Source organism: Leptidea sinapis, chromosome 6, assembly GCF_905404315.1.
Source record: "Leptidea sinapis chromosome 6, ilLepSina1.1, whole genome shotgun sequence".
Classification (NCBI taxonomy): domain Eukaryota; kingdom Metazoa; phylum Arthropoda; class Insecta; order Lepidoptera; family Pieridae; genus Leptidea; species Leptidea sinapis.
The window spans coordinates 6,205,304-6,219,974 of NC_066270.1; the positions used below are offsets into that span (position 1 = coordinate 6,205,304).

The following is a 14,671-nucleotide window of genomic DNA, read 5'->3' on the forward strand; positions in this document are numbered from 1 at the left end:
AAACTATTATTGTATAATCAAGTCTTCATATTCCTTATAATATATTATATTTCTTTGTGTTAAATAAATGTTTTTTTTAAAAAGCGAACTCAAAAGAGACCCATAACAGCACGACCGATCGTCGTGGAAATCTTTGGGGGAGGCCTTTGCCCAGCAGTGGACGTCTTCCGGCTCATGATGATGATACTTATAACTAAACTTACTACTTTAATAGTTGAGGAAAAAGTCTTTTTGCATATAATATTGTTGCGTAGCAACGCTGCAACGTAAATGACGAGAGTGTCGAACTTCAAGACATTGCTAATTTCAACAGCTCCGTCAGCAATACTCGTAGCTCAGCGGAAAAGTGTTTGCTTTAGACGCTGTAGACCCGGGTTCGATACACCTACCAGTGTATGGAATTTTTTGGGTTTTGTTAAGATTAATGGAAATTTCTAGTAAGTTCAGGATCAAATCGAACAGAAAAAAGGGATATAAAATGTGTAAGCAGGATAAAAATATTAAAAGAATTTTCTAGTACAATTTAAATTTAAAGATGGAATGGGGGAATCATTTTGAAAATGGAACAGATCCGGGGGTATATAAGCCGTACTAAGCCTACGGCAGTTCTAGTTCTGACTCGAAAGTGTAAAGAAGAAGAAGAAGAAAAGAAGAAGTAGTGAAAAGTGGAAGTGTTCCAAGAAGAAAAAGATAGAAGAGACTTAGTGTTCGGTGCAGTGTGACGCGTTGAAGTTACTGCCGCCCACAAGAGGAACAGCGGCAGACCGGCAAGTGTTAGTTCAGAAAAAGTGAACGCAAATAAGACGCGAATATAACGCGAGCCTTGCAGGAAGAGCAAGCACGTCGACAAGAGGAGCAGCTGCGAGGTCTGCATGAAGGCCTCTCCAAGGGAATTTTATCAGTGGTGCAGAAAAACTCCGCCCGGATTGACGCTGTAGAAAAAGAGATCGCCCGGATTGACACTGTAGAAAAGGAGATCGCCCGGATTGACACTGTGGAAAGGAAGATGGGGGAGTTGGAAGCAACCATTCATCAGCTCAATAGGGGTCCTTCAGCCAACTCAGGAGTCTCCTGCGGAATCACATCGACAAGAAGCTTGAAAGTACCCCCCTACGACGGCAAGTCTTCCTGGGCCGCCTTCAAGCTACAATTAGAGACGGTCAGAAGAGCAAGTGGTTGGAGTGACCAAGAAGCACACTCTGCTCTCACACTAGCGCTCCGTGACGAAGCACTTTCCGTATTGGAAGCACTCGGCGCTGGGAAGGAGGAAGTAACCTACACGGACCTTCTTGACGCGTTGGACGCACGTTATGGCGATAAACACTTTGAGCATGTGTATCGGGCGCAGCTTAAGGACGCAGTCAAAGGGCCAACGCAACTCTGCAGCAGTGGTCCGTGGAAGCTGAGAAGCTAGTGCGTAAAGCATACCACTCGTCGCCAGCTGCAATAGAAGAAATGTTGCTTCAAGTGTTCATCCATGGAATACGGGACGCCGAAGTAAGAGCAGCCGTACGACTGAGTCACCATACTATCTTGAAGGAAGCGGTAGCACGTGCGTTGGAAGTGGAAGCGGTTCGCCAGGATTCTCGGGCGTTGAGACTCCGCAAAATTGTACCAGCAGATTCCAGCCGAAAGCAAGCATATAGCCCAGTTTGCTATGGGTGTGGGGAGCGAGGACACATTAAGAGCACTTGCCCAAGGCGTGAGAGCATAACGCAAGGTAGGAAGGATGCAGCGGTCTCAACATCACCGCTGGAGCAGCAGGAAAAGGCCAGGGCAGTGGGGTGGGTGCTGGCCGGTAGAAGCAAAGCCCCAAGGATCTTCGTTAAGCAGACATGTGACGGAAACACTTTAGTTATAGAAGGAATGATAAATGGAAAATCTTGCCGTTTCACTTTGGATACAGGAGCCTCACGTACAGTCGTTAGCCAAAGAAGACTAGAGAGCATCGGAAGACGACATATGCGAGAAAATGCAAACTTAACACTCACAACAGCTACCGGCCAGCGCATACCAGTCCAGGGAGAGAAGATCGTGGCTATGAAAATCGGGAATACGTTGTTCTGGCAAAAGGTGGTAATCGCGGATACCACAGATGACTGCATCATTGGGTTGGATTTTCTTCGAAATCATCAGTGTACGATTAACATGAAACATGGTGTATTGAAGCATGGATGTGAAGAAATTCCAATAAAAGGCGGAACTTTTGGGAAAGTGTTGTGTTTACGAGACACTACTTCATATCCGAGATCGCAGACCCTAGTCCCGGTAGTCCTGCCAAGGGATGACAGAGGAAGACCTTGTAAATGCGCTATAACAGAAAGAGAGACATCGGACACGACATGGATCCCAGCCAGGACTGTTGTGGGAAACTCCCAAATTGCGATGGTTCCCGTGTTTAATCCTCATAAGGATAAGAAAATCATTAGGAAAGGAACAGTGATACGAGCTTGTGAGGAGATAGCTTGGTTAAGAAAGTGTGAAGAAGGGAGGAAGCCAGGATGTGAACATACAGAAACATCTGGATGGCTGTAAGGATAATCTTACCAAGCTACAGATAATAAAAGCGAGAAATTTCCTGCTACGCTACGCCGGCATGTTCTCGAAGAACGACGGGGACATCGGAAGAACTGGTTTGGTGAAACACAAGATCGACACAGGAGATACTGTTCCTATACGGCAAAGACCAAGACGTATTCCGTTTGCACGTGAACAAGAAGTGGAAGACATGATTCGGGATATGAAAGAAAATGGTGTGATAGAACCGTCATCGAGTCCATGGTGTTCTCCAGTGGTTCTGGTGAAAAAGAAGGATGGATCAACTAAATTTTGTGTGGACTATCGGCGTTTGAACGATGTAACTAAGAAAGACAGTTATCTATTGCGAAGAATCGATGACACATTAGATTCACTTTGTGGCATGACGTGGTTCTCTACTCTTGATTTGAAAAGTGGCTACTGGCAAGTCGATCTGGACCCCAAAGATAAGGAGAAGACGGCTTTTTCAACCGGAAAAGGGTTATGGCAGTTCAAAACAATGCCCTTCGGATTATGCAACGCCCCAGCTACTTTCGAAAGGTTGATGGAGCATGTGCTGGCAGGTATGTTGGGAGAAACCTGCCTTGTCTACTTGGATGACATAATCATTATGGGAAGAAATTTTGAAGATCATCTTAAGAAGCTCGAAAAAGTCATCGCAAAACTGCAGGGTGCCAACTTGAAGTTGAGTCCAAAGAAATGTTCCTTCTTTCAACGTCAGGTGAATTACTTGGGGCACGTTATCTCGGAGCAAGGCGTTGCGACGGATCCTGCCAAGATAAGTGCTGTCAAGGACTGGCCGACGCCGACAGAAAAGACACATGTGAGAGCATTCCTTGGACTATGCTCTTATTATCGACGCTTTGTGAAAGTGTTTTCCGATTTTGCTAAGCCCTTACATCGACTGACGGAGGAGAAAAGAGCCTTTTCCTGGGATGAAGAATGCGAACGAGCTTTCTTAGAGTTGAAGAAACGACTATGTGAATCACCTATCCTTGGATATCCTGACACGGAGGGAAGATTCATAGTAGATACTGATGCTAGCAATTCTGGAATTGGTGGAGTGTTATCTCAGAAGAGGGGAGATCAAGAAGTTGTAATTGCATACTTTAACAAATCTTTATCGAAGCCGGAGAGAAACTACTGTGTAACTCGTAGGGACTAACTTGCCGTGGTGAAGACATTACAACATTTTAAAAAGTACTTGTTGGGTCGCAAATTACTCGTAAGGACTGATCATGCCGCCTTGAAGTGGTTACTAGAATTCAAGAATCCGGAAGGACAAGTGGCCAGATGGATTGAGCAACTATTACTGTCTCCTTCAAATTTTGTAAAAAATATTTATCCTAAATAGTTTTACTATTCCTTTGAAGTTAGGCCGTACCTACTAATCAATGTGATTTTTTGAGAAAATCCAAATATTTACGTGGAATTGGTTGACGACTTATTGATTACTTCCATAAAACACTACCATTTACCATTTACGTCATTCATTACTAGTATGGTAGATTGTGAAATTAATTTATGCCTTTATTTTAGGGTTTGAAGTTGGTGTTGTCGCCGTCGGACGACGCAAGTGATTTGGACTACAATGCCGAAGTTAGCCCAGAGTACGTAATACATTTAATTACAAGAAAATTAATACACTAAAAATACAATTGATATTTTCTTTAGACTTAATGATGAAGACTAGGTGGGAACCACAACTGCTCAGCATTATTTGTATTTTCGTAAGTTATCAGCTTCGTGAGACGTAACATCTTATGTCTCAATGTGACACAGTTGCAATGCCGCTCATAATTTTTCGCGTATCATTCATCATCAGGTCTTGGTAGTCCTGTCACTTTTTCTCATAAAAAAAAGCGGCCAAGTTCGATTAGGAATCGCCCATAAAGGGTTCCGTAGCAGCAAGTAACAGAAAATAAAAGTTCTTGTAGTTCGTTGTAACTTTGATCGATGTTTTAATAATAGTGTATTTTATTTTTCAATTAAGTTATTGATAATACGACTTATGACGTATTAAAAAAAACTACTAACTGATCTCGTTCAAACCAATTTTCGGTGGAAGTTTACATGGTAATGTACATCATATATTTTTTTAGTTTTGCACCACGTTGGAAGTGTCTCTCGCTATTCAGTTTAGAAAAAAATATATTAGAAAGCTCAATATCATTTTTGAAGACCCTTCCAAATTTTAAGTTTCAGTTCTACACTCTAAAATTTATTGTTTTTTTTTTAAATTTCTTTTTGTGAAAATGTTAATGCGGTTCACAGAATACATATTCTACTCACTAAGTTTCAACCGTAAAGTTCTTATAGTTTTGGAAAAAACGCCGTTTGGCTACGGAATCTTATAAAAAAACATAGACATACACAAACAAGCGAAAATCTGTCTTTAGTTATATAAATCTTGACCACGCCTCTTGTAAGTCGAGTGCTCGACTCTAAACAACCGCCCTATGGTCGCCAAATCAAAATGGACACCTTTTCAGAGATGTTTTGTTAATAAAAGGGCTTTTTATAAACGGAACAACAGTTGTTAATAATTATTTAATATGCAGGTTTCACCGGTTTTTTGTTAAAATGCAATTATAAACGAAAGTAAAAAATATACTTCTAATAATATATGTTTGATTTACTAAAATTATAAAACTTTGTTAATATTTTTTTCTACAAAAAAGGAATAATAATATAAATTTATTTAATTAATATTTATTTTAATAATAAAAATAAAAATATTGTATGACCCCGACGTGATTTGAACACGCAACCTTCTGATCTGGAGTCAGACGCGCTACCGTTGCGCCACGGAGCCGATGAGTATCAAACGGAAATTAGTGATCTTGTTCACTGTACGGTACTTTGATGCAGTTGGTATCATCACGAATGCAACATAATTTAAACTGTTTTTAAAGTTAAATTTAACTTTTTGTATACAAGTATTAAGCCGATTATACTGAATAAGAAAAAAAGTAAAATCGCAACTAGTATCAGTCAAATTGATCAATAATGAGTTAAAGCAAGTCAATCTGAAATTAAAGGTTTGTTTGAGTTAGAAGTTAGGAAACGTTGGGATATTTATTGGAATAACTTAGAAAAGACAAGAAATCTCATGCAGATACGAAATTCTATTTTTGAAAAACCACGTACCTACTTCCTTCTCATGTAGAAATGACCAAGTAGCCATTACTATTTTTTTTTATGAAAATAAGGGACGGGACGAGCAAGATTCAACTAATGGTAATTGATACGCCCTGCCCATTGCAATACAATGCCGCTCAGGATTCTTGAAAAACCCAAAAATTCTGAGCGGCACTACATGGTAAGATCATGTTAAGTCTCACAATATAGCCGACATACTGTGCAAAGGAGCCTCCCACTGGTGAAGTATTGAGATTTCGTTTTGGGCGTACAAATAGAACTCACATTCATTTAATTACGAATTCTGAAAGAAACAAATTTGACTAGACTTAACAGTGTTACACCTGTTAGTTGAATGTAATTCTTATTCTAATGTAAAGATTAATTGCTATCTTCCAATAAATATATAAGATTGTTTAAAGCAAGATGGTATAAGAACGGATGTATAAGAACACTAGAATTTTTGAAAATTATAGATTTAAATAAATATTTGTAAAACACCGTGAAACCGTGTGAAATGACCTTGTTGTTAAGAAGCGACCTTAAATAAACGAAAAAAAAGTCTAACTTCCAGGTATTAAACTTACACGATGCATTTCAATCTGGTGATTGGGACTTATCTTAAAATATACAATCGGATATATTTACGTATAGAAACAAAATGATCGAGGACTGATTCAACTCAACAAAATAGCGTGGAGATAAGATATAATTTTATTTATCTTGGAATTAAATACATTTAATTGTAATTAATTAGTTATACACTATGTATATAATCAAATCTAAATTAAGTTTCCATAAACCCGCTGTTTCTGGTGTTTGCTGATTCTCCCGGCTTACGTCATTTTAGTGTCAAGCTCATAGGGCACTGATGACGTAAGCCTATCTCTTGTTTTTCTATTTATACCAACGAGTCTGGGGCTGCATTGATCGTGATTATCACCGATCAGTGTTGCTGTATCATCAATATCTAATTTAATATCTAAGTTTAAAAGAGGTTCAATAATTATCACCTGTATTGTGTCGATTAATGATTAGTGGTAATAATCAAGTACCTGCTATTTTGTAACTACTTAATTAAAATATACTCACTTAATATGTTTTTTTTTAATGAATTACACATTAAATGGCGAACTGGTTAATATTAATAATAATAATATATTTTATTTGGCACATGAAACATTACATTGCTACAAATATAATGTGGGGACAGCTGTCGACGTGTGCAAATGACGAGTCGCGAGGCAGTTGTCTCTGGGCCCCGTTGCGTATTAGACGAGTGTTTATTAATAAATAATGGACGTGTGATTACTTGTTTGATTTAATCATGGCCCATGAGGAGATGACTCCATATTGGTGACCCCTACGTGATCTGAACTCTGACTCAATAATTACAATAAAAAAGAAAAATGATAACTAAAACTAACCTAGGACATATTTTACAAAGAATAAATAAATAACTTTTATAAGATTTTATAATATAGCAGCGTGTGTGGCAGTGTGTGTTAAAAAAGATGCTACTCCGGTTACCTGTGACAATTATTGGTCAATATTACGATATTTGACTAAGCTTTCGCTTAGACTAGTGCCGTGATGCTGAGACGCAGGCTTCAGTTCAAAACATACACACGTCGCGCAGATGTTTTTATCAAAATACGGGACGAGACGAGCAGGACATTCAGCTGATTGATTGATTACAATGCAGCGCCGCTCAGGATTCTTGAAAAGCCCAAAAATTCTGAGCGGCTCTACAATTGCGCTCGTCACCTTGAGACATAAGATGTTAAATATTTGCCCAGTAATTTCACTAGTTAGGGTGCCTTTCAGACCGAAACACAGTAATGTTTACACATTACTGCTTCACGGCGGAAATACTCGCCGTTATTACCACTAATAATTGATCGACACAAAACAAGTAGTAATTATTGAACCTCGTTTGTACTTACAACTGTCGAGCGCGTTAGTTGTGAACCATTCATTATTAAATATCGAAGATACAGCGCACCCATCGGTGATCATCACGACCAAAGAAGCCCCAGACTCGTCACCTATGACTCATGAATGTCTGTACCGGCATCTCAACGCCACACTTACGTCGTGTTGGTGACAGCGGCGCTAAGCCCCTTGTGTGTGGTAGGACGTGGCTGCCGCTGCTGCCGTCGCTGCTGCACTGGGAGGCGCTGCGGAGTGAAGCGCTGCGGCGTATCCGCGCGGCGCTGCTGGTGGAGTGCATCCCGGCGCACCTGGCCGCCTACCTGGCCTTCCTGGCGGAGCACGCGCCGCAAGAGCCCGACCTGACGGACACCGTGCTCGTGAGTCACCCGCACCCGCCGAACAGGCTTCATCGCAACCCAATTAAAATAATACTTCCATTAGGGACCATCCATAAATTACGTCACACGGATTGTATGATTTTTTGACCCCTGCCTCGTCCTTGTTATAGGTGTTAACCATATTTTTAAGTGATAAGCCCTGCCCGTTACAATGCATATATAAAATATATGATGTTTTGAAAAAATGTGATGTCACAACGTTTGGGACCCCTCCCCGCCTCATTATTGTGTGGAGTATTTTATGGATGCCCCCTTAAAAAAGTTTTTAAAAAGTACATAAGTGTCATAGAACATAAAGTCCGAGTTGCACTTGACTAGTTTGTACTGTTCTTGTACGTAAACTTTACCTACCAACCTGTGGAATGAGTTTTCATGCGAAATCCAAATCAAATGAAGTGGGGTAGTTTTAAACTGTTTTGCTAGAGAGTATAGACGGCGGTGAGGGATGGACATCCGCAACAGCATGTGTATGCTCTTAACTTGGAGGCCCCTAAGTCGTTCCTGTTTGGGAACTAAGAAACCTTAAACAACTAAATTCTTTTTCGTTTCTCATACTCGGAAAGTAATGTTGTTTTGATCTGATTATTGGGTGTAAAATGCTGCTTCCCTGCATAGAGAGGGAAAAACTCATACAAATTACTTCCCACCTAAGAGCCGGAATGAACTTTGAAAATAGAACTGTTGTCAGACTTAAAGACTAACAAACTTATTAAAAAATATGGTGCGGCCATGTGACTTTCTAAACAGCCAGTGTGAACATAGCGTAAACTTCTTTGAGCGGAATAAGCCGCAACAATTACGCGGTGAATTCCATATTTAAAATTTAAAAAGTCGACATAAATTGTCCTAATTTGACAATTAATTTTAAATAGGTACTACTAATATTATTGTATATTATCAATGACTATTTCAGATAAACAACTACTTTTATCTTCCTCATATTCGAAATGAAAAGTAAAGAAGCACACGGGTAAAATATTCAATTCCTACTCGGACTATAGCCGCCCTTGCTGCGTTCGGGCGTCTAAATAGGTACCTCGGGAATTGATTCTTTCTACCCTAGGTTAACAATCTACTATTTTGTGACGTAGGTAATATTTTTCAAATTAGTTATTACATTCAAAATAGAGATAGGGTATTTATTAAATGCAAAATATGTTAGTAATCAAAATACGGGCGGCACAACAATGGTCTTTTATCATCGTTGCTTTGTCTGAAAATAAATATAAAATATAGGTTATATTTTATATTTATTTAATGTGTGAGCTTAATAAGTAATAAATTTACCAAATATATTTGCGTGCGTTCAGTGAAGCTTTATGGGCATAAAAATTGCCATCACACGTTGTTTGCAAAAGTGATTTAGTATTTTGTCTGCTTATTGCTGAAAATAAAATACATTTATTTTGATGATGGGGTAGAGAGTTTTAGGTACCCTCAGTTTATTTTTCCAAAATTTTACATTTCCACTTTTTTGCCGTAATTATGTGTATACCTAGGAAAACAGATCTTTTTTTTTTATTTCCATATAAGTCGAATGTCAACTACAAGATACTACCTAAAACCGATAAATCTATGTAATTTATTAATATACATGCATGAGACGTTTAAAAAATTAAAATATTATTCGTTTTCGTCCGAAATAGTGAAATGGAAACAAAAATTTTTTTGCACAAACGACATTTGAGCCAGGTGTCATCTTGATTCGCCCAAGTTGTACCTACATTTAATAAACATATTTTTCAAACATTAAAGGAAAGCATGTAATTTTTACTTTAAAAGTATTTAAACTCAACTTCTAATTGGAGATATGTAATTGTCTATAACTCGTCTGAGTCAGATCAATAATAATAATAATATTGACACACTTTTACACAAACCATCTTGCCCCAAATTAGGCGTAGCCTGTGCTATGGGTTGTAAGACCATATATTTAATACGATATTCTAACTTAAACATACATAAATACACATAAACATCCATGACTTGGAAACAAACATCCATATTCATCATATAAATGTTTGCACCTACCGGGATTCGAATCCGGGACCTCTAGCTTAGTATGTAGGCTCGTAACCACTGAGCTATGTAGGTATGTAATCAATATAATATATTATGACCAAACTGTATCGAATTTCTGGAATGTTTAATATGTGCCCATCGTAAAGTCTCAACGTAGACGGCCGATTTTGATAAATATGAGTTTATGCTTTAATTATTGCGATCAATGCCAAATCCCAACGGTATTTTCTCTTGCGAAAAATTTTCATGTTTTTTTTCTCTAATTATTAAATAGGCATAGGTCATAAATAAGGTAATAAATTTATTGCGTAATTTCAGCTTTATATTTGCGAAAAATTCTATCAAAAAGTAAAGTTTTGCCAATCATTACAATTTGAAAGACATACTTCATATTGCATTCCAAAAAGTTTCAATCACCACGGACGCTGTGGTATATCAATTGTGATTCATATTCAAAAGCGGTCGCTAACCTTGAATCGATTGCGGTGACGTCATATCGCAAGATTATGAGCTTGTTTCAACCAACGTTTTCCGGCTCGTTAGCTCAGCGGTTAGAGCGCCCGCTTAAATTCAAATAACAGAGGTGGTCGGGGGTTCAAATCCCTCACGAGCTGATTTTTTTTTAATTATCAATATTTTTATAACTTTAGATTCTAAAGCTAAACAATGGTCTCTTGTATTTTTATTGGTGTCGCGAGCCACGAACAACACACTTAAATAAGGTGTCTTCGTTTTTTGTGGTAGAGCAAAGATTTTACTCCTATCACATTTAAACATAGCCGTTGTAGTAGAAAAAAAAATATTTGGGTGAAGCTCTTATAGTGACAGAAGTAATTTTTTTAAGTTGAACACTCTCTATAACTGAAGAAATAATTTAGGTTTAGTTTTCTTATATAAATTAATAAACGGTATTATTTCTTGTACAAAATTATTACAAGCTGTTAAAATATACATCCCTCACAGCATGCCTCGTCAATCTAATTCGTGTATTTTTGATATACCGCGCTATCGAACAATCTTAGGGTTATTTCACCAGTACCACGACTGCTTAGGCAGTACAATGAGTTAAAAAAAAAATCGAGAACTTAGACATATTTGCCAATAGTCTACAGGAATTTAATCGTAATCTTCGGAAACATTACAATAAATAAAAACCACTCGGTATTTATTTTTTATCTTTTATCCTTTTTATATCTTATAGTTGAACTTATGTAACTTAAAGTCTATAATCAACTTTAAAATGTTATTAAATTTTATTTTATTCTATTAATTAGTTCATAGTTAGTAATAATAAGTATGTAATAGTTAATAATTGTCACAGCAGCAACTGTGAATGTTGTGTACATCTGATATTGGCACTCGCATCAGTAATGTAATTTCGTAGATAGTGTTATGTAATTGTTATATGTGTGTACTGTTGATGTATCATTAAGGATAAATAAATAAATATTGTCCTTTGATAACACTCGCAAATCAGCTTTCGGGTACCACGTTGCTTGTCGCGATTGAATGATCTATTCTTTTCTATCGTCAGATTGTAAGTTGGATCGAAGAGTGCCATTGGCAAAAATGTGTATCTATCACAAAAAGTACTCCAACTCTAGTCTCCGTACTCTTCTATCTTAGTGATAGGATTCTTAAGACAAACTCAATGACGTTCTATACATATGGACATATCATTTGCAGTCTAACAGCGGAACGGTAAAAGTGTGCTTAAAGCCAATGTAAGCACACTTTTCTCCTTAGTGCCTACCTCGTTATGAACCTAAATAAATATAGCACTAGTGTTAAAGTTAATTTAGTTTAAATTGGTTCCGATTATTTATAACCAAACTTCTATCTAACATCCACTCATTAAATTTTACTTAACCCAAAGGTATTTAGTATCTAGATACTAAATACCTTTGGGTTAAGTAAAATGCACGCACCTGGTGTCAACTATGTGTCAAACAACAAGCCTAAGTGTGCTATAAGAAGTGCTTAAATATTATTAATGACTCAAAAAAAGGTGGTGTGTCATCAATCATCGGTAAGGTTATTTCATTTATATAAGCTTCCGCTTAATACTTCATATTCTTTAAATAATCTTTTGTTAGATGAAGTGGATGAAATCAGAGACCTTGGAATTATTTTAGACAAGAAATTATCCTTCAATACACACATAGATGTAACAATCAATAAATGTTACAAATTATTAGGCTTTGTTTGGCGTAATTGCAAAACGTTTAAATCATGTTTAGCTCTTAAAATGGTTTATTTTGCTCTAATTCGTAGTTTATTAGAATACTGCCCCACCGTTTGGAATCCATTCTGTAAGGATCCTATCAAAAGAATCGAAAGAATCCAGAAACGCTTTCTTTTTTTGTTGTCAGTACATGAAAAAAAAAACAGTTCGAGTTAACCTCTTATAACGATAGATTGCATTTCTTTAATATAACGTCACTAGAAAATCGTCGCTGGGTGAATGATCAAATGTTTCTATACAAAATTTTAAATCACAAATTAGACTGTCCCACTATCCTAGCCAAAATTAAATTTTCAGTGCCACGCGAAAGTGCACGTTTCACAAATTTCAAACCTTTTATTAGAAATTTATATAGAACTGAATTCGATGCTAATAGTGTTTTAGAAAGGATCTGCCAGGAGCACAATAATCTTTTCAAAACTACTCGTGTTGACATCCACTCCTCCCCTACGCATTACAAAAAAATATTGCAGCAATTTATCAGTGCAGAAACCATATAACTTATGCTTTGTTTTGATTTATATCCAAAATTTAATTTTTATATTTTTTTTTTTCACTTGTTACTTCTACGTTATAATAGTACAATACAATATTTTTTCTTTGTAAACTTGCAACCCCGCACTTATGCAACCCAAAATTGCATGCTGGTTTGCCTGTAATTGGATTTACACCATAATTTATACTTATTTTGTTATTTTTATATGCTAGTAATAGTGTATAATCTGTTGGTGAACCTAAATAAATAAATAAATAAGATTGATGTGCAAAAAGCAGAGACAAGACCCGCTTGTCAGAATGGGACAGATGAAAGGACACAATCAGGAATGAAAACAATAGAGTCGCTCTTTTTAACCGACTTCCAAAAAAGAGGTGGTTCTCAATTTACCTTACCTCAGAACTTTCGACTGGGTGAACCGATTTTGATAATCCTTTTTTTTATTTGAAAGCTGGTGCTTCCCGTGTGGTCCCTTGATTTGGTCCAGATCTGACAATGAGCATGTCCGACTGAACAGATCTTCATCAGAAAATAGGGTCAGACTGACGAACGTAAAACTTATAAGAACGCTCTTTTTCTTCTGGGTTTAATAAAATACCTAACAGCTACTCCACTGATGTCATCGTCCAAATCGGGTTCAAAATGCGCAGCTCAAACTGAAATAGTGTTTACATTGCTGCCTATTGACAAATAATATTTTAAACAACTGGAGTAAACTCAGAAATGTATAGACATAGCAGTCGAAGCTTATTATGGTGTCATTTGTGGCATGTGCCATATTTCAGCTTTGATTTTGTATGAGGTGCATTGTCTATATTGTATACTATATTATTATTATCTATATTATTGGACAAACTCAAAATTCTTAGATGACCATCTTTAGTTAATTAATAAAAAAATTTCAAGTTCCATAAAAAGAAACAAAATCTATTATACTGATTCTTACAATATACTCGTATTAGATTTGTATTGTCTGATCACTGATATTTATATAATAAAGTTATTTAAAAAAGATCTTATCCTAATTCTCAATTTTTCGCGTCCATAATCCATAACTCACGATACTGACATTCGTGATCCTCGGGCAGTATTATTATTTTACATTATATTTTATTGTAACAAGTATTTGATTTACTTACCATTGTTATGTTTCGTTGTAAGGACCTCAGTCAAGTGCTGATGGAGCGTACGACCGTGATGGGCCACGTACTGCCGGCGAGTGACGCCCGCGGCGACCAGAGCTCGCAGCATCGCGCGCTTTACGCCGCCACACTCATCTTGCACACGCATCTCAAGCAGGTGACATACCCCCACCAAATTATGACACCTATACAACAGTAGATATATATGTCTCAGTATGGAAACTACCTACAAGCGTTCGCTTAGCTGAGCTTAGTTTAGATGAGTCTATGTGCTAGTTGAACAATATGTGGACCCCACTGAAGCTTTTTATCTAACGTGATACCCAAGGAGACTGTAGTGTTCACAAGTTGCAATCTCTGGTCATTTATAAGTATGTTGGTTTGTACCTCCACTGTGTTTGGTGTAATGAAAACTTTGTTTTTTTACTGTTTTAGTGCAGATAATTCGTCTCAAACTAACGCACTATCCTTGCGAGTGCATTGTTTATCTTGTTATCAATATCTGCACGTCGCTTTATTTTTAAAATAAGTGAAGTATCATTAGCAAACGAAACAATCTTCTCTAAGCTACTCCTAACACCTATTCCTACAGGTTTACTCGATTACCATTTGCCATTTACATCAAATATCTAAACTCTTTCGCTTAAATATGATTTTAACAGATTTAGGGCTCTTTTTTTTACTCCATAATGCTTGAGTTTTAATAATAAAGTTTTATGGTGGACGCAGTCGAATGCTTTGGACAAATCACAAA

At 37.1% G+C, this 14,671-nt stretch overlaps 1 protein-coding gene and 1 non-coding gene across 2 annotated transcripts in view; one reads left to right on the forward strand and one right to left on the reverse strand.

The window, feature by feature from the left end:
* Nucleotides 1-14,671, forward strand: part of LOC126965201 (integrator complex subunit 1) — a 109,538-nt gene that overhangs the window by 32,528 nt on the left and 62,339 nt on the right. The window contains exons 17-19 of the mRNA XM_050808642.1: nt 4,078-4,148; nt 7,817-7,991; nt 13,937-14,074. Of these exons, the coding sequence (XP_050664599.1) occupies nt 4,078-4,148; nt 7,817-7,991; nt 13,937-14,074 (384 nt within the window). The remainder of the gene's footprint in view (nt 1-4,077; nt 4,149-7,816; nt 7,992-13,936; nt 14,075-14,671) is intronic.
* Trnaw-cca (transfer RNA tryptophan (anticodon CCA)) lies at nt 5,282-5,353 on the reverse strand. Its single transcript has one exon. It is a non-coding gene; the product is annotated as a tRNA-Trp (tRNA).